The sequence below is a fragment of the Ixodes scapularis genome, unplaced genomic scaffold (genome assembly GCF_016920785.2).
Source record: "Ixodes scapularis isolate PalLabHiFi unplaced genomic scaffold, ASM1692078v2 PGA_scaffold13__105_contigs__length_92229423, whole genome shotgun sequence".
NCBI classification, from domain to species: Eukaryota; Metazoa; Arthropoda; class Arachnida; order Ixodida; family Ixodidae; genus Ixodes; species Ixodes scapularis.
The window spans coordinates 81107874-81135519 of NW_024609839.1; the positions used below are offsets into that span (position 1 = coordinate 81107874).

Below are 27646 nucleotides of genomic sequence, written 5' to 3' on the forward strand. Positions count from 1 at the left end.
CGGAACTTCCCCGGGTCCGGTGATGGTTTTACGCTTGACGCGCGATGATCGATTTCTTGTTGTGGGTCTCGAATTGGCCAAGCGGCCAACCTATTTTTTTTTTTTTTTTTTTGCGTCGGTCATTTGTTTGTTTGTGTGTCTGGAAAGACAGTTAGTTATTCGTGCCGTGGACTCGTCATCGGTTGACCCGACCCACGGGCCAATCGGGTGGCAGCTTAGTCGATGGCGTCAGCACGGAAGCTATATGCTTCCGTGCTTCCAGGCTAGGTGGCGCAAGTTACCAGCCAATAGAAAGGGTACAGTCATTAGCGTTCGTGCTCCGTTCCATTGGTTCACTACAGCGCTGTGAGACGTTACGCTTAGAGTATTAGCGCTTCTTTTCCAGATTTACTCGGTGGCACCGTCATTTTCGTGCTTGGCGACCGTTCGAACTTCCTCGTTTTGTGGCGAAATGTTTCGTTCTGGTTGCGCGGTCTCCTTCGATTTCGAGGTGTCTGGTTTCGTTTGTTTCGTCACGTTCTTTGGACGTCTTGATGCGACGTTCGTGCGTGTGACGACGTTCGCCCACGATGACGCGTGCATTGGTCAAGCGTTGCTGTCCGCCCACACCACTGCGCATGCGTGACGCCCCTTCCGGCACCCTGGAAGAAGCGCGACGCCATTAGCCCCGATTGCCGCTCATACGCGCTTGCCGTGTCCGATTGGGGATTTTTTTTTGCCGAATGCCGGCTGCTCTGTGTGTGCCGCGGCCTGGAGGCAGCAGAACTGTTTTTCTTCTTTTCCAAGTTTGATAGATGCGATGATTCGGTTAATGAGTCGAGCGTTAAGCTTTCTTCGGTCGATGTAGGCGTAAGTGCGGTGCGTTCTGCCGGACGCTTGCGTGATGTCTTGCGGGTGTTGAAGTAAACGATTCGTTTTGGCGTGCAGTTGTCGGTTGTTTCTCTTGGTCGTCACGGGGCTATGTGTACATAGTACGCACCCGAGTCAACTGTTTTCCGCTAGATGGCGCAGCGAGTCGAGCGGAACGGTGCCTAATCCGTGTGCAGCACGATGTCCGGCGCAATTTCTGCTTTCGTCAGATCGATGCCGGCTCGGGCGTGTTAGAATCGCGTACCTGTTTTATGTCTTCCGGGTGGCGGCTCCAGCGCCTTTGCCCCGTAACTGATACGAAACAGCAACGCCGTCGTACGAAACTTCGTGTCGCCCGAGGTCCGAGCGTGGCCGACGCTAGCAGCGCGCGCGAGCCGATCGAACTGAAGTGCCTCCATGCTTTTTTTTTACAAGTAACGACAACTAAGCGAATGACGAAGCACATTCCGTGCGAACGAAATGGCGTCATTCAGTTCGCTCTTCCGCTTTGCGCCGCCATTCCTAAAATCTGCACCGTCACGCAGGCGGCGCTTCAAAGAATGTTGCTACTTGTACGAAGCTCTTATCTAGGTAGTGTAAATCGAACGGCACTGAAAGCACAACGTCACTGCGTGCGTTCGTCATTCTCCGCGTCTGTTGTTGCTTTCTGATCCAACCAAACGCAAAAGCTTAACCGTGGCGTCGCGGTTGTGTGTGTGGTTGCATGTCTCCTCGTATTTTACGGCGCTCTGACTTAAGAAAAAAAATGTTGTTTTTGTAAAGGTTTACGAAGTGATTTGACTTCAAAAAAATGTCATCACCACGGGGATAGGAATCTGGTATACGAGGGAAACAGAAATATAAAGGGAAACGAAGTATAGCGGCAAAGGGCAGCCTCTTTGTCTCACCCTTCCCTGGACTCCACCCAAAGCTACGGGCTGTCCGGTCCAATCACGAGCCAGTTAGAAACCACGTGGTATATATATAATTCCGACGATACCCGCGTCGGGGTGATAGCTGGACCACGTGGTGACGGAATTTGTACGAAAACGTAAGAATAAAAAGCGGGCGGTTGCTCGGTCGTGTTAACGGCGTTGCTCCGTACACACGTTGCTGGGCCGCAGTTCGGAACTATACTAAAGGCTCATCGACACATCGGAGTCTGACTGCAAATCCGAGCACGATTCGTCGCGACATGTACGTGCTTTATACGCCGCGTGTCGAGCTACACTCTGCATTGACTGTCACGCTTCGTGCGAAGCACGGATGTCTGGCTAAAGGCTCGGTTCACGCAGTTGCGTCGACTGCGTTGCGTCGTCGTGCCAGCACGGCGGCCTCCCCATTGGCTCGTCCCGAGGGTTGCCATAGCAACAGTTCCACGCAAGCAATCTTAACGCAGTCAAACGCAACTGTGTGAACGTGCCTTAACTCCCTGCCGTGTGGTCTCCAAGCGACGCAGTCAAAGTCAACTGCGTGAATCCCCGCCGAACTCTTATTCAGAAGCTAATTAAAGCTTCCGTGATTTAAACACACTGGAATTCGAAGTGGGACTCGCATTTGAAGCGGCGATGGTGTCTTTCTTTAGCGGTATTGGTTGCAACCGTGATATCCGGGTGATTCAACTTTTTAACAAGGCCACGATTACTTTTCAGTATTGCATTGGAGACGGGCGTCCGTACCCCGTTAATTGTTCGGTAAGCCTCGAATCGACGCGGTGCCGGAAGCAGCAGCCGCTGGAACGTGACGGCTTTACGACGGCCTGTTTGTCCTCCGCGAGTCTGTGAAATGGACATTTCCCCATCTGGACCCGGACCGGACGTCCCGGCGTTTGTCGTCGTGCCCCTAATTGGCCGATCGTGAACAACACCGTTGTCCATGGTGCCAAGAACGCGGGCCGGCGAGGCACCTTCTCTCGTGAAATAAAAAGGAAAGAAACATTTTTTTGGCGAACCGGCGCGAACTTTTGAACTGTTGGTAAAGTTCGAAGAGGTTCGTCTTTGGAACAATGTTGCCCGACCTCGGCACGAAAGTTGTAAATGCTTGCGGGGAAAAAAAAAAAAAAAAATATGCTTTTAGTTTATTTTATATTTCAGATATAGATGAAATGCATAAACGTTTGATAATGTAAGCCTGACTCGCGTGGTGCGAATTTGCTCGCGATTTCGCAGCTCCGAAATGGAAACGCGCGCCGGCGATCACAGAAACGCGTGCCGTTCGCGTTTCTGCGAGAAGAACGGGTGTGTTTAGGCACAGTAACGTCGTTCGAAGCTTCGGCCCAGACCGAGTCGGTGAGGCATGCGAAGCTCGCGTGTTTCCTCCCATTTCTTTTGGGCAAGGTTCCCGACGGCTGTTGTGGGATGAGTAGCGGTCCTCCTTTGTCTCGTGGCCGGTCGGCGTCGACGCTGTTTCTTGTCCTTGAAGGCGCGCTTCGAGGACGCGTCGGGACTGGCTCCTTCGATGCCGTGCCCGCCTGCCTGGCTCGGCGCCCCACGCGTGTTTTACCGTACAATGGACCGCGGCGGACGTTAGGAGCCATCGAAGCCAATTGAATGTCGTCTTAATGTCACGTGACCTTCAGGACGGTCTAAAGTTCTTTGTTCTCCAGTATTTGTCGGGCACTTGCCCCATCCCTCGAAGTGGGAGGTTGACGTAGTCAGTAATAAAACTCCTAAAGGCTTACTAAATTCGGGTAAAATTGCAAATAACTGCACAGGACCAAAAAAAGAAAGGACGCCGTTCTTTGTGGTGTTTTACCGGTGAAACGAAGTACAGTTGGATGGGACGACGGATGCTGTATTCGTACCCTCGCTGGTGGCTTGGGCGGCCGTTTTAGTAGGCGGTGTCGGCACCTTGTGCGGGACACGCAATTGGATGAGCACGCTGTGTCGATGAGAGATCATTAGTCTGGATTTCTGTGTATCGTTGTTTTTATCCCCAAGTAGACAAATGTATGTTATTTAGTATTGTTTTTAATCCGTGCTTTTTATTTTATTTATTTATTTATTTGTTAGTGGCATAACTATGTGTCGGCCCGGTGCGTTGTTGGTGCCTGAAGACGTGAATGCCCTTAAAATGCCTCAGTAAACTAAAGTTCGTTGTTTTTTTGTTTTGTTTTCGTTAGCGCTTTACGACGTGTTATTTGCATCTTGCCGACTCTATAACTCAGCTTCCTTATCTTTATGATCGAAAGAAAAAGCGGTGCTGATCTTTTTGCGAAGGTGTTGTGTCACAACGTGTTGCTTTCCTTTGTGGCCGTTCCTCTGTTTGGCGGTTTAGTCACTAGGCGGCCGATGTTTTTTCCGGACATTGGGTTCTCACATGTTCGTTTCGTACTTTCGCCGTTTGGTGGCGTCGCCGCATTGGGATTGGCGAATTCCTGCGGTGCCTGTCGTGCGTTCACGAGGAAGCCTCAAGGAAGCCTCATCACTTTCCGATAGTCCTTTCCATCGTTTCTTTTCTCTCTACGTCGGTTACATTGTACAATTATCGTATGACGAAAGACGCATTAAGCGCCCCGCCGCGACGACTCACCGTGTCGCATTTACCGCCACCTCTCGGCGACGCCTCGAACCACGGACGCTCCGCTGCCCTCCGACGGCAATCGTCGCCGCCCCTCCTCCCCGAGAGAGGGCGCGCCCGTCCGCACTAATGGGCCTAATGGGCCCGACTGCCGCCGCCGAAGCCCGGGGGAAATTCGATAGGGCCCTCCTCCGATATTAAACGGAGGGCGGGTAATGGGCCAACGTCTTTTGGGGGCGCCCGTGGCGCGGCGCGGCCAGTTGGGCCCATTACGAGGCATCTAGGGGGCCCATCAGAAAACGCTGATGGCGCGTCCGAAAGGTGTATTCAATGGCGCCGGCCAACGGGGTTAAGGCCGTGTCCCGTCTGACTGATTGGTCTGTCTCTTCGTTTATCGACTCGCGGACCAATCTTTCCCGTCGGGTCGTCGGCGGGGTCGAGGATGCCTTGGCGCGCTCGGCGCGCTCACACCGGGGGCGTACCGTCACGACGCCGTTGTTGTCTTTGCGGGAGTCGGGTCACGGACGCCGCGTATGACAGGTCGGGTCGGACCTGGCGTCTTGTGCGTTTGTCCGCGGTGCTTCGCTCCGGAGACGACTTGTCGTCTGCTTGGACGGGTCGGAATGCGAGCGGTTTGCGGACGCGCGAGAAAGCGCGCCGGATCGGTTGCTCTCGTTTTTTTTTTTTTTCGGTGCGGAGGTGTTGGTAGGAGTGGAGCGTAAATCTGTGTTTTGTAATGCGCGCAGTCATCGGCGTCTTGGCGTCGATATTGCGTGCCAACGAAGCAGCTCGGCCACTTTGTATGTCCTGGGATGAAAGCCTCGCTTACGTAGCCCCTTTCGCAGGGAAGAGCTTTGCATTCGTTTTTTGTTTACTATTTTTGTTCTCACAAAATGGAGCTTCCTCGAAATGTTAACACGGGCTATCCTACGCGTGTGTATCTACGGCAAGGACGATCTCCCGAACTGGAAGTATAAATGACTGGCAAAGACGTCGGACGACGAAGCGGGAGGCTCCAAGTGACCACCTCCACGTGTAACAGAAGCTGGCGCATCCTGGCGGCTGGAGCGTGAAACACGAACGGGGCTCAGGAAGCACCTGGCTAGCATTTGCGAAGGTCGAGTGGCACAAAGCGGCTTTTCCTCGAATGATCTGACAGATATGCTCCTGAGGAGCAAGTCTACATTTGCCGAGACCAAGCGTGGCCAGTGCATGCGCTCGCGCGGAAGCGAGAAAGACTCGAAGCGTCTGCGTAAGAGCGTTTGAGTGTGACGAGAACGCTTTCAGATTGTGCATAACTAGGCTGTAGGTTTTGCAGTATCTGAAGAGATCAGGTCTACGCAGTATCTGTGAGAAACGATAGCTTATAGCATTATCGAAATTATTTCAGACCCAGGGTGAAGAAGTAAACCGTAGAAGAATATAGAAATATATACGGCGGGGTCAGAGGTGTTTCCGTGCTGCCCGACAGATGGCACCAGTGGGCCCGCGGTCACGCGATGTCTCAACACACTGGGCACAATCAAATGCAAATGTGCGAACCAACCTTAAGGTCCGAGCCGCGCGTTGATGTATTCGCCCTTTTTTGTTTCGATGATGATGATGATTTGTCTTGCTGTCCCATTGCGTCTGCGACCGAGCTTGTGGGGTTTGCGTGGCCCCGTTTCTGGCCACAATCACGGTGGCGCCATCTATTGGTAGCCCCGGCACAACTTCCGGTTCAAGTATATTTCTCAATCGTTGACTCGTCATTCTTTTATCTTAAGAGTGAATGAAGTCTGACGGTGCTATAAGTGGCCGTTTCCAGAAGATAGCGTTGCCTATTTTATTTGGCAAATCCCGCGAAACCCGCCGTTCTAGTTCAGAACCGGGAGTAGTCGAGGGCTATTTGCACGCTGGCACCACCACGTTTCAACTCACGCGAGAAAGAGCTTTTACTGTGACACGCGGTGTTTGTCTGATGTGCTTTTTTCGTTTGTCTTTTCTCATGTCCAGCCAACATGGCGCCGAGCGAGCTGAAGAAGCTGAAGAGCAAGCAGCGCAAGGCCCGTCGGCGCGCCGAGCAGGAGAAGGAGAAGCAGACGGCGGCGCAGGAGAAGCGCGACCAGCACGCCAAGTCGAGGCAGCAGCAGACCCAGGCCCAGCAGCAGCAGGCCCAGGACGCCGGGGAGGTGGACGCGCTCCGGGACGAGGAGCTGCTGCCCGACAAGCTGGCCAGGGTACAGTCCGCGCTCTTGGCGTCCTATTCCTCCCGTGCATCGAACATGGGTCCGAAGTGGCGACGAATGACGTCACGAAAGCGGGAGTGTGTCGTGCTGTCGAACATAGCGGTGGTGGCGGTTGTGCGTAGAAGTTCTAAAAAGAACCAGGAGGGAACGCGAATGTCGCTGTGGTCACGGGGTGTCTATACTTTGGCTGCCCAAGCTTACGTGAACTCTCTGAGGCTGCAGCGAAACGGGCGTCTTGTCACATCCGCCACCACTAGGATCGCGGCGGTCGCCGATGTAAAACTCGTAATACTAGGCATGGCTTTTAATACTATTAGGCATGTCGCGAATCTCTGATAAAATTTGACGGAGTTCAAGATCGAACTTCGTATGTTATCAAAAGTTCGCGACGTGCCTAGTATTACAAGAAGAGAACGCCACAGATTGCTTTAGAAACCAGTCTGGCCACCGTGGGCGGGAAATCTCTTTGTAGGTGATCTTAGAATCGCTAAATAGGCGACGCTTCAGAGTAGCGACACCTCAGCCTTTCTTTATGCTTAAAATCATGGTTAATAGTTACCTGAAGCTTTATCTGAAATCGCAGGAAATACTTTTCCGTCCTCTAGAAATAATAAAACAGTTCACGATGGAGCAAAAGAATATCAGCTGAGCTTCCTAATACTATGCCCAAGGCTGAGGAAGTCGCTTTTTTTTTTATATATATATTGTGACGATCGACAGTGTCGCCTGCTCTTCACCAAGATGGTGGCACCCACTAGCAGATCAGGGAACGGAGCGCCGATACTCTAAGCCTAGCTCATTTAGTGGCCCTCGGTGATCCCACACCGCCTGGTGATAGTTACGAAATTGCGGAGGGGAAGCAAAGGGGCTTAGGAGGGCGAAGAAAGGAATCATACTTCGTGATGGAAGTGCTGCGCCGAATTGCGCCGTGAACGAAAGTGCGCTACACGGTGCGCCACAATACCATTTTTTGCTAAGAGTTGCGCCACACATGCGCCGAGTGGGCTTAAGCGATGCAAAGTATGAAAGAAAGGTTTTATTGTTGGCCGACTTTAATATTTGGAGAAGTTAGAGGATACAAATAGGTATTTCCCAGTGTCTCTACTCACAGTGTAGTTCGTTTCGTCTTGGGTCAGAGCACAGTCGCTAACACATACCACCACGAACACACCACACATACAGTATGTGTTGTGTGTGGACGACCCGATTAATTTTGTCGATGAAAGAACGTACATGAAGATGGACGGATGCCACGATGTCGCGCTCTCACGCTGTCTAGTTGGTCTTATTAACTCGTAGAGGTCGACGGCGCTTTTAAATAAGCTGGAACGAAGTTCACATTAATTCGTCGTCGAAATTTCCTGACGATGTCGGCGACGTCGGAAACTAAAAGTCGCGAGACAACCTTGCAAAATGGTGGGATGGCAGCTGCCGGGATTGGCACCAGGGTCTTGTGCTGCTGATGAGATCACTTGATTATCGTGATTCGCGTCTGCCGCCTCTCACCAGCGCGCGCGCGCTTCGAGCTTCACCGCCTTGCACCGTAGTGCTACGAGCAGCGGCATACGTGGGTGAGCGCAATAGGCTCGGAAATTATACTCAAAGCTTTTTTTTTTAATTTAATTGTAAAAAAGTTGCGCCGAGAAAAAGAAGGGAAGAAAGGCGAGGCTATATTTGAATAAACATGGTAGTCAAGGTAGTTCCTGTGTGGCTCTCGATCGAAGCAGCAGCGGTCCTTGACTTCACTCTGGTTCCGATGCCGCTGAAGAGCGTTATCATTTTGAAAACACAAGTGTAGGTTTTCATAATATTTGTTGGCGGTTGTTTCTGCAGTGTATAATATTTACAGGCCAAATAAACTAGCGGAGAGAAAAGTGAAAGGGGAGAGAGGCTTTGTTTCAACTGAGGTGTTGCGCTTTCGACATTTTCTAAGCACCCATTATAAATGTAACCTACTAAAGATGCAATCACTTTTTTTTTTTTTTTTTAAAGTCGAAAGCATTAACTGTCTCATAGAGCAAAGCCGGTGAAGGTGGCAACTGAATGCCCATTGGCTGGGTGTTGTCTGTAGCAGCGAAACGGCACCTAAATTCCCATGGGCTGGGCGTTCCCTGTAGCAGCGAAATGTCGCCTAAATTCCCGTTGGCTCCGAAAACTTTCTCAAGGAAGTACCTGTAAACAAAGTAAATTATTGGCTTTGAAAAAAAATGTTGGTACATTTCCGTCCGGGTGGGAATCGAACCCGGGCCTCCGGGGTTCGATTCCCACGGCGTCTTCAGCGAAATTTGATAGATACCCGTCGTGCTCACAGATAGTCTGAATATGATCCAACATACCCGTCGTGCTCACAGATAGTCTGAATATGATCCACAATATCCGTAAATGACAATCGCACGTTTGTATTTTGAGCCTGGTGGCTGTACTTTTCGTTATAAACGGCCCACTCTGGCAAACGCTCGGAGAGCAGCCAGCGGAGGCATGCCATATAGGCGCATTCAAGCCGCGACGTTGAGCCGTCAGCGTTTGCGAAGGGATCATCGCGCTGCAGCGCGCCGTTGTCAGGCGCCGCAGCGTTGCATATGCCTCAGCTTCGCAAGCATTTGGACAAATGGTTCGCGGCGACAAAGCGGCGTGCTGTATCTTGGTCAAGTAAGTGGAACTCGAAGGCCATACGCTGCAGTGCGAGTCGACGGAGCGAGCGCGCGCGGCCAAATCACAGTGAATTCGGCTCTCGCGTCGCGATTGTTGATTCAGAACTTTGCTGACCCCTATGACATGTGCGGGTGTTAATAAACGGCTCCTCTCGACTGCACGCGGGTCAAATGAACCAAAATGAACAGCTAACAGCACGATAGGAATCGGTAGCAACGATAGTTCTCACCCGGGGAACGACGCGCGAAGCGGCGTGTTGTCCGTCGGCACTCCCGTCGAAAAAGGCAAAATAAAGACACAAATACTATATATAGAGACATATCGCGCGCAGAAGAGAAGAGAAACACTTAGAAGCAATAAAAAATACACTGGAATAGATGCAAATAGGTAATAGAATCAAAAACAGAGAATTAATAGGAGACAAGCCACAAGGCAATGCGATCTCAAGGCAGAGCGGCCAGGCGAGGGAGAGTTTCTCCCACAATTCCCCGCGCGCGGGCCGGGGCGCTTGGGAAAATTGCAAATCGTCTCTTCGGCTGGAAAACTTCGCATGTGGTCGCCCCCGTTGGCGCTGGAACCTCAGCGTGCTCGCCACGTGCTTCCGTGGTGTAGGGAGTTGGACTCCAACGTAGTTGTCTGTCCTTACTTTTATCGAGCACTCCGACGAATCGGCCGTGCAATACGTTCTTTCGTCGGTCCCCCGCGTCAGACGTCGCGTTGAGCTCCTGGCTAAAAGCAAGTTCCTTCTATTCCCCGGCCGGAATGTGGTGTCATCTCGCGGGTTCTCGGCACAATTTTTCGGTTTCGGTGGCTTGCTGGAGGAAAAAGCAGTGATGTGATTGCTGCGCCAATTGCGCCAATCTGCGCCAAGGGGCTAACCCTGCTACATCCTGCTACATTTCGCCGAAATATGGGTAATCTGCGCCAAGCCTGCGCCAAAGGACCAATTTCGGTCGCCTTTCAAAACCGAAACTAAACTGAGTACCGTAACTGAGCATGCGTGAGCTAGGTGGCGCAAGCGACCGCCCGACAGAAAGTAGGCTGTATCAATCGTCCATCCGGTCTAGCATGGTTTTTCCCGCCGTTCCTCATTTCGCGCTCTCGTGGGTCTCGTCTCGCATCCTCTTGAAAATATTTTAACGATAGATGCAAGCGTACCAGCCATGCCGTCATGTTGTAAAACGAAATCACGTTTTTGCGCATTGGGAGTTACTTGTGATCTGAAGCACTCGCTTCTGAAAGAAACGGCCGTGGCAAAACTATCTTTGGTCCCTGCCTACCAGTTGCCGTGGTTATGACGTCGGGTGTTCCCGTCCACACATTGCTGCAGATATGGCGCTTTCTAAAATGAAACGTAAGGACCGCTGCAGGGTAATCAGCCATCTTGTCCTTGTTTAAATTAAACGGTATTACAAAAATCCCTCTAGCTCAAAGACTGTTGTGTCGAAGTACTGTTTGCCTAGGTTTCTCTCGGTCGGATTTCTTTTGAGAGGGACACCGGTAGGTGAAGAGTCTGTCGCAAAAGAAAGTTTAAGACAAGTTAACTAAAGCAACAAAAGGCAATGCTTGCACGCTGAACCCGCACAGCGCACTTGTTTATCTTGAGTTCAGTTGTTGCACAAAGCGCTCCAAGAACTTTTTGACCCCGACTCGCGATGTCTTGCATTGATGCGCTCAGGTTCTTTTTTTTTTTATTAGCTTTATTGTTCTTGTTTTGTTTGCGCTTTTTAACCTTTTAACTTAGCTTGTGCCTCACATACTGGCCTGGCAAGCACGCGCCGCTGGACTGTTTTTCTCTTTTTTTATTTTTTTATTCTGGATTGTTACATTTTGCATACAATTTTGGGGACCAGATGGCGACGGAGCGGAGTGGCAGAGTTTCGGTTTCGATCGAACAGCCGTCTCCGTTCGCATAACGAAGCGCGTGCAACTGCAAGCTGCCGAAGTTGCCCTCACGTGCATGCGAACATGATTGCACGACAGAGGTACCAGCCGGGACGCTTGCAATCCATTGCTTTACGTTTGCTTGCTTCTGACGAAAATCTGGCATGTCGGGAACCAGTAAAACGGTGGGAGACGTTTTGGAATTGCTCGGCAACGCCTACAGCACTGTGCACTTGTGGGATGTCTCAACGTCTCTTTGGAGACATTGAAAGTGGACATGCATTACTTGCCGAAAGCTAAGCGAGGCGTGCAGCAGCCTTGCAGAAAGTTTCAACAAGCAAAAGGAAAAGCACCCACCGGTCGCACTGCACCTTTTTCATGTGTACAGTTTCGTATTGCATTGCAGTAGTTAGGTGTTTCATCAGTTGGATACTGCTTCAATTTATTATATAACCAGTGAAATTTAGGCTTTCATATTTACTGCTAAGCTGGTCATTTTCAAATAAATTTAGTGTGTGCAATTTGGTTCTTATTTATCTATAGCGGGTACATATATATATATATATATGTCATTTAACTGAAGCATTGCAAAAACATGTTGTGTCATTGCCATTTCAGTTAACAACTTGAAAGATTCCCAGGTCCTCTAACTTGACCATGATTTGATTATTGTGGCGAGCAATTTGTAAAAAGATTTGCACCAAAAAACACTTTTTGCTGCTCCGAAACACTGTTTTGGCTGCTCCAAAGACCACGTTTGCTGCTCCAAAAGCTGCTCCAAAATGGCTTAGGCCAATCGCATCACTGAAAAGGGCTTTTGTGACAGCGTCCGTTGTTGACGTTGGTCCTCTGAGCCATCGCCACCAAGAAGACTGGGTCGGAGCGTGACGTGATCGTTTGTGGACACCTGATCCGCCCGGCTTGGTGCGCGTTTCTCTCGCTTGCCGAGGTCCCTAGCACGCCTGACTCGGCTGTCTCGATCTTATGCTGGACTGTTAAGGCTGGTTCACACAGACCCGTTCTCTTACGTTACTTTACGAAAGCTTATGTACAAGTCACCGAAAAGTCTGTGCTTCGTATTAGGCGTGGCTACCAACTCAAGGAGATAGCCTGGCACGCGACATTCGAGACACGAATGTTTCGGTGACGACATGTTAGGACGGTGAGTTACCGTGGCAACCAGGGACACGAAGCTCTTCGTAACGTAACGTAAGGAGTTGAGCTCGGTTCAGCTTTGCACACAGCACCGTTTTCTTGCGTTACGTCTAAGTCGCCGAAACATGCGTGTCTCGAATGTCGCGTGCCAGGTATACCTCCTGGAATTGGTAGCCACGCTCGATATGAAGCACAGATATCCCGGTGGCTTGTACGTAAGCTTACGTAACGTAATGTAAGGAATGGGGGCTGTGTGCTTACGTTGCGTTATGTTGGGGAGGTTACGTCCGCGTACGCTGAGTTTGGACCGTGAGTCGCCGAGGCGTTCGTACTTCGTATGAAGCGTAGCGAAGTGATTCCAGGGGTGCCTTGGCACGCGATATACGAAGCCACTCCCTGTGACTCGCGTTCGCATCGCTACGTAACGTAGGAAAACGTGGTCGAAGGGTTCTTTGGCTTTTCGTGAACCACTCCGACGAGGGTGCCGCCATCGTGCCGCCTTTCTGGAGGGCAAACACGTGCTATTGCGAGCTGGCCAACGTCACCTGCGCATGCATGATGCACGTGCGCGCACGCGTAGAAAGCCGTGCTCGCGTTCGGACAAGGGCCATGTTCCGAATGTCACCCGAGTAACCTTGTCTTCTACGTCGACGGGTAAATGCCACGTGAGATGGCGGGTAAACGATCGGCGGCTCGATTTTGGAGCGGTCGGAATTATCACCGCGGATACTACGCGGATTCTTCTTGGGCTACGGCGAGAAGAAAACGGCAGCGACGGCGGAAAATAGACGAGGATCGCTTTTGACCGTGGAGGAAGCGCTCGGAGAAACGATCCGCCAAGTTTTTCTTTGACAGTGACGAGGCGAAGGAGGATTGGGAAGTCCTCTAGAAAGTTTTCCTTTCAGTTATACACGAAACCTTTCAGACTGCTTTCGGTGAGACACCCAAAATGTGTTCTTATTGATCAGCGCGATAGCTGTAAGTTTAGTCCAGGCGTCCTAAACGTTCCACGCGTCGTAATCTGCGCCGATTACGTTTTGCGGAGATTTAGAATTCGCTTCGGCGCGGTGTAGCGGTACAGCACAGGAGACTTTCTCAACGCTGATATGTAACTTACGTTCGCTTTGATGTGAATATGATTACACAATTACAGCGAGAACTTCCAAACCGCTATAGGCATTTTCCTTCTAAGGGGGGACGGGGTGGGGTTGTTGGCTGATCATATACAAGATATCTTCGAAGCCTTCACTGCTTTAGAAGAGTTATCCTCTTATTGCGTAAACTCTGGGAAAAAATTACTTCTACGCCATCTAGTGCGTTTGCGTATATGATTACGCAATCACAGCGAAAGCTTCCAAACCGCTGTAGAATTTTTTTTTTTTTTTTTAGAGGGAGACGGGGTGGGGTTGTTGGACTGATCATATACAAGATAGCTTCGAAGCCTTCACTGCTCTAGAAGCGTTATCCTCTCATTGCGTACACTCTGAGAAAAAAAATATATATATTACGTGATCTACTGCGTTCGAACATCTTCAGCCTTGAACGTAAGAATACGGAGTTCGCTCCAACGCCGAAGATGAGGATGCGAAGAAGCTCCTGTGTTTACGCTCGCGCTCTAATAATAGCAACGGGTATACTTTCTTGCGGAAGGTGCACGGTCTGGATGTGGTGCACAGCCGAATCGTGCGTTGAAAACAGGAAATCGCAATAACCACACACAAATGGCTGCAGCTCGTTCTGTGCCATTTCGAACGTCTGCCAACGAAGCTGACGAGCTTTGGCGGCCCTGAGCGCAGAAAGCAGACGACGAGCAAACGGCGAATAGATCACGTGGCCCATAACGTAAACTGATTTTTTTTTGTGTTTTTTTTATTATTTAGAGAGGTGGCTAGGATGACCATGACTTGGAGTGCGGCAAGGGCCATAAGCTTAAGCCCCATAAGCTCCCCTCCTTCCTAGCTAAGCCCCTGCACTTGGCGTCTTTACTCGAATGTATTCGACGTTACCCACTGTGGTAACGTCCCACCCGCTGTGGTCAGCTTTCCACGATTGGCCAAACCATGGGCATAGGGAGTATTCACTGGCGGCCATAGCTGTGTGCGCGAATGCTGAGCGCGTGCTGATGGCGAGCTTCCAGAGTTCTTTTGCAACGGGCATTCCGCACCATCAAGAGTGCCGGTCTTAGCGGCCTATTGATGTGAGCTCGTTCTGAGCATGCGCTCCGAACAGCACCCACAAATATGGTGTCCAGTGAATACTCGCACTGTCAGATTGTCAACTTTGACAATGTTAGTTTCGGATTGCGATGGCTCCTAGCTTTTACTGTGCTTTTTAAACACACCATCGAACTTGTCGTTGCACCCGATGGTAAGTAGCCAGAATAACAACTGGTGACGTCACGGCGAGGCAAATCCCAGTCGCGACGTCACGGAGGGAAACCATAAGAGGGCGCCACCGAAACATAATTGTAAACCTGAGACTGGGGCAGAAAGAGAACACAACAGAAGGTAGTAAAAGAGGAGGCAACGTCTCAATTTGTCAGGTTTACAATCATGTTCAACTTACACCAGCTCGCCTGCACTCTGACTATTTTTTCGTTAACCGAAACATCTCGGCGCTAATACTCTGTTTCATACTTAGTGCGCAAAGCTTTTGGCGCGAGCATGGGGCTTGATCTCGTTGATCATTTGCACGCGTTCTCGCGCAAACAAAGCCATAGATGAAGCCACGCGCTCGCGCCAGTAGCTTTGACAGCGTTGCACGCTAAGTGTGAAACGGAGTATATGGATCCCGCACTATAAATCCTTCTGTCTCCAAACCGCTGTATTTTTTTTTTTTTTTCCGCGCGTGCGCTCGCGAAGAAAATGCCGAAAAGGCACACGTGGGTGCGCGCCCGCACACGTTTGCGCACGCGCGCACACACGTGCGTGCGTATGTGCGTGTGTGTGCGTGTCTGCGCGCGCGTTTGCGTTTCAAATGGCGACACGATGCGCGCGCTCCGTTTGCTGGGGCCAACGGCAACGCCACGAGCGGCATCTTTCGGGATATGTCGGTAGCTTCCGCAAGCAGTGTCAGCGGCGCGCGAGAGATGTCGCGCTCGTCAGCTGCGCGTTGACACATGATATTCCAAGTTAGCGATTTTGAAAGAGGGGGTGCAGAATTAGGAGTCATTTGTGTATATTCCAAGGGTTCTGTCCTATCTATTGACGCGTGCCCAACCGTGGTAAATGTTATGCCTTTTTTTTTCTTTTTTTTTTAGTTTTTAATAGTCTTTTTTTTTATTTAAAAAGTTATGCTTTTGTAGTTTTTTTTAAAGTTGTCGGTTGACACAGTTTACCCGGGGGGGAGGAGGAGGAGGAGGAAAAGGAAAGGGGAGGGGTGGCGAGGAGTGGAGTGGAGAGATTGCAAAATCGATTTTAATATACTTTGCAGAAGGGAATCATGGTTTGTTGATATATTACCATGCAATTGTGCATCATTTTAGGGTCTGACTTATTTTTAAGTTCCATTGATTCCTGAGTGAGCAGAGGTCACAGGATTAATCTCTGTGTATTCTTTGGAGGACGTCATGGCCTGTTGCTATATTACCGTGCACTGTAGAAGCAGCATTTCAGTGCCCGACAATGTTTTAAGCTACATTGAGTTCAAACTCTGGTTGATTTCAGTCACTCTCTGTGCATCTCAAGAGCACTTTATTTCTGTTTGTGTTGTATTTCAAAAACTTGATTGGGTAATTGACTTTCATGAACCTATGTGCAAGCATCTTAAAAAGTCCCAAAAGTGATTTTGTTTTTGTGAATATTGAGGGAGGTGCTGACGGTTGCTTGACACGCAGACGGAGGAGCCCCTGGAGCAGGCCATCCAGTTCTTGCGGCCCCTGCAGCTGCTGGCGGCCCAGCGCCTCGAGACGCACCTGCTGGCCTTTGAGATCTACCAGCGCAAGGGGCGTCTGCTGCTCATGCTGCAGTCCATCAAGCGGGCCTTCCGGTTGGACCCCACCTGCCCACGCCTGCATGCCCACATGGTCACCTTCCACAGCCTGGGTGAGGCCATAGAGGCAGTGCATTGGGCATCGCCTAGGGGCAGATGAAGCTTCGAGCTAACGCAGGATCGTTGGCAGCGCCTTCTCGCATTACTTGCGGTGGTTATGCACTGTGGTACAGTCACATTTCTTTATATGGAGGGAGGAATTAGGTTAAGGAGGGAATTTTCATCTCGCTGTCATGTACGACTCGCATTATGGATGGTTTTTGTGTGCATATTAATGGGATATGACTAGGGTCCCTTTAAGCGGAATTCAGGTGGATTAGGTAGGACTGTTCCACTTTGCAATAGTTCCCTACCAGAAGTTCTACACCAGGACTATCGCTTAGCAGAAGTTGCACTTTTGCAAGCGATTTCTTAGTGGAACTTCCACTTACACACACTGAGCAGCAGTTCCTTAGCATAAGCTTCTGTGCACAGCTCCTACCAACAAAACGCTTGACAGTGGTTCCTTAGTTTCACGGCAGAGCTTCCACTTAGCAGAAGTTCCACTAAGCAAAAGTCACGTAGCACAACTTCCACTTACAGACAATCGGCAGTAGTTGCTCAGCAGACGAGACCACGAGACAGAAGTTCTCCTTTTCGGACATTGAAAAGATTACTTTGAAGACGTGGAAATCTAACTAACGTTTGGCAAATGTAAAAGTGCCGGTTATAGAGGTTCTGCTTCATTTCAAGGTGCATTGCCGTGGGCAAAGTTTGTAAAGCATCACTTAAGTGCAAGAGAAGTTAGCTGCTTGCGATGCCCTGATCGGGAGACATGTGCGAGCAACCTTGTGTGCGGGCGTGCAGTGTCCCAGAAGAAGGAACTCCCTGCCCCAATGGTGACGGTGCTCCAGCGGGAGATGGCGGAGCTGTACCAGTCGAAGGAGGCGCAGCAGCTCAACGAGGAGTTCCTGGCCCGCTACTTGAAGTCCTTCCCTCACCTCGTGGAAGGTGAGATGCAACCTTTAAGCTTTTTTCCCCAGAGAGACACCCGTTTTTGGGGCTGAGTGAAAGCTTAGATTTTGCTAACATCTCCGGGTGGTACAAGGTTGGATTCCTCTTGTGTTCGTGCTCCCATCTTTGGGTTTATTGCAGTAGCTGTCAAACCACCCAGGTCTGTCTTGCTGTATTTGATTTTGGCTAGCAGTGCGATAGATCCTTTTTAGTGCTGCATCAAGTGACATTGGTGGTTGCCTTTGCTTGTTTACAAAGTGTGTGATTGGACCAGAGTCTTCGCCAAGCGCCGACGCAGTACTCGTTCTGTGTGTGAGCCGAGTGGAGTTCCAACCGAACATCGATGCAACCCTCGTATCTAATAAATGCCCGGAGCGTGTGATGAAACTGTGCCAGACTCGGATAGTTGGCACAGCTGCTACTAGGTAGCACTCTCTTTCGAAAAGGGTCTGTTGTCACCCTTGTGTCCAGTGGCATAGACTTTCCATTTTCCCGAGGGGGGGGTTTGCGCAATTTTTTTACATCGGAAATTATTGGTAGTTTAGGTACATTTTACAGCGTATGTGTATCGCCATGTGTCCGTCTCTGTGTGTCATGTCAATCAGCGTGCAAGCGTAGCCGCGTGTTCATCGCCGGTACCACGGTGTTCATCGCCGGTACCACGGCGCATGTGCTGGAGAGCGCAAATCTGAAAAACAAAATGCTTGTGCCAGCTGCGAAGTTGTGGGGGTAGAACCCAGGCCCCTGTGCTTTTGAAGCAGTATTCCACGCAGCCGCGAGTCTTTTCTCTTTAATACATAGAAATAAAGCCTGTGGCTGCAAAATATCAGGTCAGCTACTAGAAGCTCGTTACATGGCACGTAAACGGTGTCTCCGTAAAGATCATGGCCGAAAGGGGGGGGGGGGGGGGTGTTCTGTCCCCCCCCTTCTTAATTTCACTAGGGGGGAGCACGAGCCCAAATGTCCCCCCCACCTCCCCCCACAGTCTACGCCTATGCTTGTGTCGGTTCTTGAGTGTGTAAGTGGTGGCCGGGTGCTGAAGTTTCCTTGATTAGTTATCCAACGTTGATTTGTGAAAAAAATCATGAATAGGCTTTTTGCGTCCGTTACACGTGCATCGGGTTGTTCTGCGGGTCAACAGGCTATCTCTTGTTCCGAGCGAGGTGCTGTGGGCAAAGTTCGGCTCTCGGAATCGTGAACGTGCGCTTTCTCACGGACAGTCCGGCGTTGTGGATATATGTTACACATCCTGTGTGAAATCACCTCATAGGCTGAGGCTAGACAAAAAGCTGGGCTAGCCAACAGGTGCTGCGCATGGTTGCGCAAAGCATGGCACGATTTGCATAAGGGGATTGCCAGTTTTTGCCGTTCTGGTTTTGATCGCCGCAAAGTTGTGATTGAAGTTGCTTCCTAGTGTTTATGCAGGCACTAACTTTGGCAAAAACATGTGTGAGCAACATATGCAATATTGATGTCATCATTTGCACTAGCTGCAGCAATGAACATGTAGCAATGATTTCTTTAAAGGGTGTCGGATGATGTACTTCCTGGACAAGTCCAAGCAGAAGCAGGCCCTGCAGATGGTGACATCTCTAAACAATGACCTAGAAGGAGTCACCATAGAGGTGAGTGCCAGTCGTGTCGTCGCCGTGTGCAATTTTGGAAGACACCGCCTGGCATGTGTCACATTTTTGTCCCATCCACAGCACTGCCTCAGAACTCTGGAGTGTCTGACCCGGGGAGACCTCGGAGCCTGCGAGGTGGAGCTAGCGCAGTTTCGGGCATCTTGCCACGAGCGCTTCCCATTGGCGACGGCGTTCCGACCCCCGCAGCCGGCAACCAATCACGTGCGGCCCGAGGAATGACCCCCGGGGGTCTCTGCCACAGGCAGCAAGACTGTGCGTCGCGTTCGCTGCCGTTGCTGCCGCCACCATCGCCGTGGGAACCATCCCCCCTTACCCAACCAGTGCCTCCTCCGTTGACCAGGCCGAGCCGTGGCCGACGTCGAGCAGTGTTGGCCCAACATCGGGCCCCCAACGTATGCAGGACAAAGCAGGCGCCGTCTTTCCTGGCATCGTGCCTGTGCGTGCGTTTGTTGTAGAACACTCTCTCTGCTGCTGCCCCCCGCGGTACGGAACAAACAACAAAGAAGTGGTTGCACGGGGTTTGGCTAGGCGTGGTTTGAATGAATGTCTAATGTTTCAAAGCTGATTTTTGTTGCTTTTTTTTTTCTGATGGTTTATTTATTTTTTTATGTTTTCCTGCAGACAGTTGAGGTACTTTTTTGGGGGTGGAAAAATTTAGGTAGTATTTTTAAACTGCATGACCTGGGATGGGATGTTAAGTGGGCAGTTGTTTCAAGTTAAGGGAGCTGTTCGATGGTTGCAGTTCTTGACATGGATGAGACTCAGTGTGACAAGGAACTTCAAGGTTGCGTTCAGAAGCGATTGGTGTGGCTGCAAGAGCACCCGGGCTCCATTGAGGACTGGTGTTGATTTCTACACTCACGAATGTCGTGCTCTGCATGGGAACCGCGATAAAGAAGGATTTCATCATCTGTTAAAACTTTGATTCCTCTTTGCGTAACCAAAGGCCCCATCTTCAAATTAATTTTTTTTAATTGGAGTTGTTTGAGGTCTATCTTAGGTGTCAAAGCAAGCATTTCGCGATTGAGCGGCTTACTATTTTGTAACAGTGAGCTAGTCACTGAGGTGGTTTCTGCTGTAGTCCTAAACCTCGTGGAACGATAATTAATTTTTGAAAATTGCAATTCTTACCCTTTCAAATGAGTCGATCACCTTTAACAGAGAATAAAATAGCTCTGATAGGATGGCCAAAGAAGAGTTCTACGGCACCTTTGGCTGCTATGACACTGCCTAGTGTGTTATTTCAGGAAATGCAATGCAGATCACATCTTTAAGAATGGTATGGTCAGTTTCTCATTTCAAGAATGGAGTTACTTTGGCATCTAGTGTAAATGCTGCTGGCTAGAAACTAACAATTTTTATCATAACTAGCGCATAACAGCTTCAAAATTTGCAAAGATGTCAGCTGAAGGGGTGGCAGCAAGTGCACAGTGCCTATGCAGAGCGCAAATTTGTCTGCTTTTTTTTCCAGGGGTTGCGGTGACGTCAGAACACCGAGCTCTGATTGGTGCTGATGGAAGGATAGTGGGCAGACCTCAAAGCAAGCTGCCCCGAGGTCTATCTACTATCCTTCAATTGGAGCCAATCTGAGCTCGGCATTCTGACGTCAGCACAACCCCTGCAAACGAAGCAGACGAACTTGCACTCCGCATAGACTTGGACAAGCCAAACGGTGTTACCTTTGTGTCGCTAAAGTTCTGTGGTGGTCATTGGCAGTTTAGCAAAAGGCTCTCGAAGCAATCGGCCGACACCTCCCATTTGATTTCTGTCTGTCATTGTCATGTTTCAATAGCGAGGTGTAGATTACATGCGTGGAGGCCGAATCATTTTGATTAAATTTTATCTGGGTTGTCAGTAATTTGGAATGCGACAGTAAGTGCCATGGGTAACACGGTAGCACTTTATGAACGGTCTAACCCTTTGTCTATGGAACAAGGCTTGTATACTTTAGTTAGTTATTAAGTGAAATACTGCGCGAACAAGAGGCAATTGAAGCTGCCGTTTGTTGCTCAAAGCTTCATTGTCACGGGAGTCATCCAGCGATACCGTTACGGCTTTCCGTTGCCAGTGTGAACTAGATTGTGGCGGATGCTGAGTCCGTCATTTTGTAAGAACGGAGCAAGGGAGGTTTCGCGTTTGTAGCAGGCAACAATGTGTTCCGATTAGACACTCGCAAACGCACATGCATCCAGACTAGAGGAGCCAAGTTGATGGATGCAGGAGGATGGCACTTTCACAGGTTTCCAGAGGCGTCGAAACTGGACCTTCGTTTTTCTTATAAACACCGCCTTTGTTGTTAGTTTTTCTTTCTTTCTTTTTTTTTTTTTTTTTTCAAATTGAGGTATGCACGAGCAAATGTTCCTTTTTTTTTATTGTGAAAGAGCGAGAAAGAGTGTGTGTGATTGGTGCCGTGCTGTTTGAAATAAAACTAAAAAGAAATGTGTTGGTTTGTTTAGTGGTCACTCCTAGGCGGCGTTTGCTTCGAGGTTGCTGCCATGTTGAGAAAGCCGATTGGCCTCAAGACTATCTTTATGTGCCGTGGTGAAGGCAAGAACTGTGCTCAGCTGGAGGCATGAGCAACTATGAGCCTTGCCGTGCAGTGCTTAAGTATGTGTACATGCTCCACTTGCAGTGCAGGGAATCGCAATGGTGCTCCCATGGTGGCCATGTTGGATCCAAGAGTGAACTGCGGGAAATGACCGTCGCTTCTCCGGGAGGTGCACATGTTGTGGCTGTGAGGCGGCATGCAGAGCAAAGTGTGGCTACAGTCCCTTCATGTTATTAAAGTGCAAGCTGCGTAGATGCAAGAGGCATGTGCAACAGCCAGCTCTTGGAAAGATCATGGCGGCACAGCGCAGCACTGAGCTAGATTTCAGGCGCCATGTTCTTCCCAGAAGTGGCGCGCGGCACTTGTCGCAAGCATTTTCACAACGATGAATGGCGCCACTTTTCCCAGGATAGAGGGGCTTTAGGTGCGACGACACGTCGAGCTTGCGCCGTCGTTTGTCTCTTGTTTCTCTCGATGCCCTCGTAAGAACGTAGTAGCCGGCGAAAACGCCGTACATTCGCAATGTACGGTCCGAAGTGTCCGAATGTGCCAGCCCCGTATCGCTCCACGAGGAACGCGATCGCCCTCCGTGCCATCTGCTTCCCAGGCTTCGGAAACATGTTTTAAAACAATGCGATTATACTGTACCCAGTATGCAATGCTCAATGCTCAGTGGTCGACCACAATGCTCAATGGTCGAGGAACCGTCCAGTTCGTTCAAAACTCGGCACCTGCAAGGTCGCTTTCTCTCATAAAGCTATATTACCCAAGCGTCAAGGAGAATGCAGGGATTGGTGTTCCACGCGCCGCACGTGCTGGCCTCAGCAGTAATAACTTTTCCAAAGCAAATACCTAAAACAAATTTCATCGTGCACGCGCGTTCGTCAATGCTTTATTTTGGTTATTCACTTCGAATTTTTTTATACAGGAAAGGCGTGTGCACGTGGCAAGCAGAGCATATGCGGTTATTCTATGCAGGGCGAGTGCATTTACCTCGATCAGCACACTTTCTCTCCATATAGCAATCGCTGCCTCCCACTTTCTCTGAGAACCCTGCAAGTCTGGATCGCACAACGCGTACGCTTAATTTTTTTTTTTTTTTTTTTAAGCTGGGAATTTTGGGAACCCTCGGTACAGATCACGCGCTTTCTCGTTGCGACCGCGCGCGTCCCGGCAGCTACCGCCAGCAGTCGTTGCAGCCATCTCGCTCATCCGCCGAGTGGCCGAGTCGTCGTCGGCGGCGTACCGTATCTGTGGCAGCGTAAAGGCACCACGATCGGTGAACTTATTTGAATACGTCATCTACCGTAACTTACCTTCACGTATTAGAGAGTTTTAGGGAACCGGAACAAAATACGATCGATAAACAAAAACGATCGATACCTTGGATCGGGCGTGTGGACCGATCGTGTGCCCTGAAATGGCTTTGGGGGAACCGTATTTGCAGACAATAGCAGACGATCGGTACAGGTCGCGTCCCCTGGCAACGGAAACCTGCATCTGCCTCATCGAGAAAAGACAAATTTGCGTGTGTTTGTACAAATCGCAGAAACTCAAGTAAATAAATATCGCACCCAAATTATATAGAGAACCAAAAATATAGTATACCTACTTATAGTTCGTCTCGTTTTTTTACTGGAATGGATGCGCTTCCGCAATACAAAACCTGGCGCACCACGGCGTGTCGCCCCCGGCACAGCGAAGTTCTAAAATGTTCGTCTGCTAAGAAACAGACGAGCTTTCCGACAACAATGGCGCTCGATCTTTTTGACCATGACTTGGAGTTGGCTCTATTCAGCGAAAGAAATTTAGAAAAAGTGATTTTGTACGACTGTCTGCGCACTAAGTGTGGCGTGAGTCTCTTTTGAACTTCCCGCTTTCTATAAGCGAGGTACGCACGCGCGTGCCGTGGGGCCCGTGACTTGTGCACGGGCACGAAGGAATAAACATTCTTTTTGGTGTGCCGTGACACGGAGTCAGTCGCATTTCTCTCGGGTGCCACCGAGCACCGATACACTAAGAGAAGCCGCTTGTTGGCGGCAAGGCATAGGACGTTCAACTTGGCGTAGCTTTTGAGTAAACAAAAAAGTTGTGATACCAGGAATGATGTGCGGATACCACGAATGATGTGCCAGCGTATTTTGGGTTTTTTTTTCTTTCAGTTTACCAGATTTATATACTTGGGGAATAAAATAATGCCTCGATCGTACATGGTAACTTGTTTTCTAATAAATCATGCGTTCTCAGCGGGCAAGCTTCGGTGTTTTACATCAACCAAATATGATGTTTACACCAAACACGTCCTGATATGCTGAAACGTTGCCGAAAGCAAACTCGATTTGGCACAAGAACACGCTCGCGCACGCTTATCATTTAAATTCGAAGTCGACTGCTAGCGATTATGTCTCTTTGCCTCGAGGCCCACTGCAGGATCGAGTATTAAGAAAGCCATGGTCAAATCAAACTAGAAATATTAAATCTCGAAGAAAATACAAAAATAACCAAAATATACTCACTTTCTCAAGTTGATGCGGCCATTTTTCTTGTACAAAGCTAATTCAATTTAATTTTCAATTTAATTCAACTTTTATTTTAAGATCAAGTCATACAAAATAAAGAACTGGCCCACAAAAGTAGCATTCTGCTTGTATGTGGGGTCAGGCGACCAACTACAATACATGTTGTTAAAAAAAAAAAAAAAAACACTCCGCAGCACAAAAAAAAAAAAATGAAAGGAACACAAAATTAGCAGCACAAATAAATACAAAAAGGAACACTTTAGAGTATGAAATATACACTCCGTGCGACGCGACTGGCGCGCCGCCGCGCGGCCTGTACCGAAGGTAGGCAGTGAGAACCCCAGAGAAAACGAAACCGAAACCACGCCGCGTACGTTGGTACGCATTGAAGTCGGAGTGGTGCGGTTGCGCTGGGTTCACAGCATGAAGTGCTGCCTGTGCTGCGTCATTAAGTGCTTCAATAGTTATGCGTCGTATTTCGTGGAGACAAAGTTTCACAGTTTTTCACCTCGCCGATGTTTTGTGGGACACCGACAACGGTGGACCCGTGCCGTACGACGCGAGAAATTTAGTCTCCCGATCATGTCTGCCACTGTGTCGGCGCGGCTGACATATTTTACACTGCCGCTTTGCGCTCTGCGTTTGTTTTCGTACCAGTAACGCCTACATATCTCAGCTCGAACTGAAATGCCATCCCATACTCGCGGGTATGCAGTGTGAATTTCGTTGGAGTAATGCCCTCCAAAGAAGTTTCGTCCCCATCGTACGCGTCGATGATATTTCCGAACTAGTATGGCACGCAATCTGTACGTCATGAAGAAAGATTTGAACGTTAAAAAAAGTGACAAATATAAATCTAAAGAAAACAACAATGAAACTGGGAATCACTGGAGAATCGAGGTTTGAGTATGGAAGTGTATGTGGTGTGCTTTCTTTCTTGATCAGCCTCCTTTTGGATGTGGAAACGCTGACACCCCGAGTTCTGTAGACAACATATTTTTTCTCTCGGCTTCAGAGCCACCTATCGCAAAGTGGTTCGAACTGAAAGTACCGTCCACTGGTCCCTTCCTATCTGTAAAGTGCGCACCTCCCACGATGAGCTGTGTATCTGACAGCCTTTGACGGTCAAAGCCAGTTCCCATTTAGTTACGCCGCCCAAACTAAATTTCCACCTGGTTCCGCTATGCCAACTCTTTTTGTTATAATAAGTGTTGTGCCAAGTGACGGTCATGTCAAAGTACCTGTGCGCCGAAAATCAGCACCTCGCACAACAGGTTATTACACAACAGCTGACCGCAAAAGCCCTTGGCGGCCAAACCGTGTGTTGGCCGACAACTTTGTTTTCTCGGCTTTGAAACCACCTTTCGTAAAGTTGTTTCAATTGGAAGTACAGTCCACTAGTTCCTTCCTACCTCTAAAGTCTCCACCTCTCCCGACCAGTGGTATTCTCTTGACAGCCTTTTCATGGTCAAAACCGGTTGCCATTGAGTTACGCCGCCCAAACCAAATTTTCACCTAATTTCCCTATGCCACCTTTTTTTTTTTTTTTTTTTTTGTATAATAAGTGCTGTGTCATGTTACTGTCAAGTCCAAGCACCTGTGTGCCAAAATCTGCACTTTGCACAGCCCGCTATAACACAACATTTTGGGTCCAATATTGGATATCCCGTACAGCTTTATTTCTTTATTCGTTAGAAACAGAACTTCATTAAAGAAACTTGGCACTCTTCGTGCAAAAACTTAGTGAACACCTCACTCGCCTCCAAATATCATGGTTCCAGCAGTCCTAGGTTTACAGCGACAAGCGAAATAAATGTCCCACTCAGAGTAATTATGGTGGCGGCCGTCTCGTTTTTCGGAAAATTGCTCCAACTCCTCTTTCGGCCGCAACTAGAGAAATTATCCCTAATAATGACTCAAACTCAATATATAAGAAGTGGAGAACAACTAAATGCCCTTCTGCCCCAGCACTCATGCAACGTCACACTCAACTTATCGGCTCAAAAAGCAAAAGTTTCGTCCGTGCGCGCTTCCGCCGCCACAGCTTGGCATGCGAAAAGGCGCCGCAGGCTGCTGAACGCGCCTCACAGTCGAACGCCAGCTCCTCCGCTAGCGGCGCTGCGCGCGTTTTTGAAAGCGCCCCCTATAGTTCCCGCACGGAGTGTATAGGTGTTTATAGCCAAGTCTACTCACGCAACCATGAAATAAAAGTACGAAACATCTCCAACGGTTAGGCTACGATATCTACAACTCAAATGCTTGACACCAATTCCTTAGTTTCCTTTTTAGTACCCTAGTGGATTCTATATTCATAAGGGACTCTGGGAGTTCGTTAAATAAGTAAGGAATGTAATGATTTCTGTTTTTCTTTCCATACAGTGTGAATATTTTTGGAATGACGTATCTTTCAGTACGTCTGAAATCTCTATTTTTATTTACGAGGAGGTCAATCCGTTCCTTCGCTCCTCGCAACGAGAAGTTCTTTTTCAACGCTGCGTCATTCCAAAGTGCTAGAGCGAAAAAGGAGTAGCGCCTAGCACCTCCCGAAGTAGAAAGATGTTGTCTACTGTTGTAAACCGCTTGCGAGGAGGAGGCGGAGGGACGGTGGTAGATGCGGCGCTCATGTTGCTCTCTTACGGTGCAGATAGCAGACGATCACGGTCGTACGCCCGAGTACCGATCGTTGCGCCGTGCACGGTACGACCACGAAGAAAATATAAAGGAAAACTTGTTACTTTACTGCTGTACACTTATTAAAACTATCAGCCAATATTCAAAGGGCTCGTTTTATAGGATATATGTGATTAGCATTTGTGCAGAAATTTTTAATTCATGCAACATTTTTAAACTAAAAAGTATCCAGAGCCTTGATGCAGAAGGCTGTTGCTCACTCTGTTGCCACTACAGATAATCCTCAGTCATAACAGCAGCTGTAAAAAACGGGTGATAAGTGCTCAAAATGCACATCCAATGTTTGTATAAACAGAAGAAAAAAAAACTTATAAAATGTAAAAAAAAAAAAAAAAAAAAAAGGTGTCTGCTTTAGCGGGATTCGAACTCTCCACTACCGGTTCTCTACGAGCTCAAAAAATCGGTGCTCCAATCCACTGAGCAACCGAGCAGACGATTTTTGGGTGCGCTAAACACCAATTTATTTCTATTGAAAAAGTCCTATTGCGTTTTGTTCTTTATTATTCTTTTTATTTGCTGACTCAAACTTTATGGACTTGCTGTCACACATGGCGCTCCTGCCAGGCACTGCCACGATTTATTTTATTCATGTTTGGAGCCCCGGCACGCTCTCTCCGCCAGCGAAATAGCCGTTTTGCCAACCAAGCGAGACTGTCCATGTCGGCCATTGGTCGTGCCGGTCGTGCCTTACGGTTCCACCAGCGCATTACGGTAAGATCGCAGAAGACAGGCGCATGCGCAGTTCGTACCGGAGGGCCCATCGTACCGTATCGGATGTGCAAAAACGGTTCCCTAAAACTCTCTATTGAAGTGTCGCCGAATCCGCTTATTTTGCACCGTAACCGTGACAGGTTTTGACCAGGTTCGCCAAAGCGTTGGTGCAGCAGACGACAGAGCCGGTACAAAGGGGAGGGATGAAAAAGAAGCAGCCGTTGGCTCGTCGCTCGTCCGAGTCGGCTGCTCAAACGTTGT

At 49.2% G+C, this 27646-nt stretch overlaps 1 protein-coding gene across 1 annotated transcript in view; it reads left to right on the top strand.

Annotated features, from left to right (window-relative positions):
• The window catches only part of LOC8024978 (N-alpha-acetyltransferase 15, NatA auxiliary subunit), a 129066-nt gene extending 107821 nt beyond the window's left edge, over positions 1 to 21245 (top strand). The window contains exons 17-21 of the mRNA XM_042289996.1: positions 6364 to 6587; positions 16123 to 16330; positions 17124 to 17267; positions 18798 to 18895; positions 18977 to 21245. Coding sequence (XP_042145930.1) covers positions 6364 to 6587; positions 16123 to 16330; positions 17124 to 17267; positions 18798 to 18895; positions 18977 to 19135 — 833 coding nt within the window. The 3' untranslated portion in view covers positions 19136 to 21245. The remainder of the gene's footprint in view (positions 1 to 6363; positions 6588 to 16122; positions 16331 to 17123; positions 17268 to 18797; positions 18896 to 18976) is intronic.
• The last annotated feature ends 6401 nt before the right edge of the window (positions 21246 to 27646 follow it).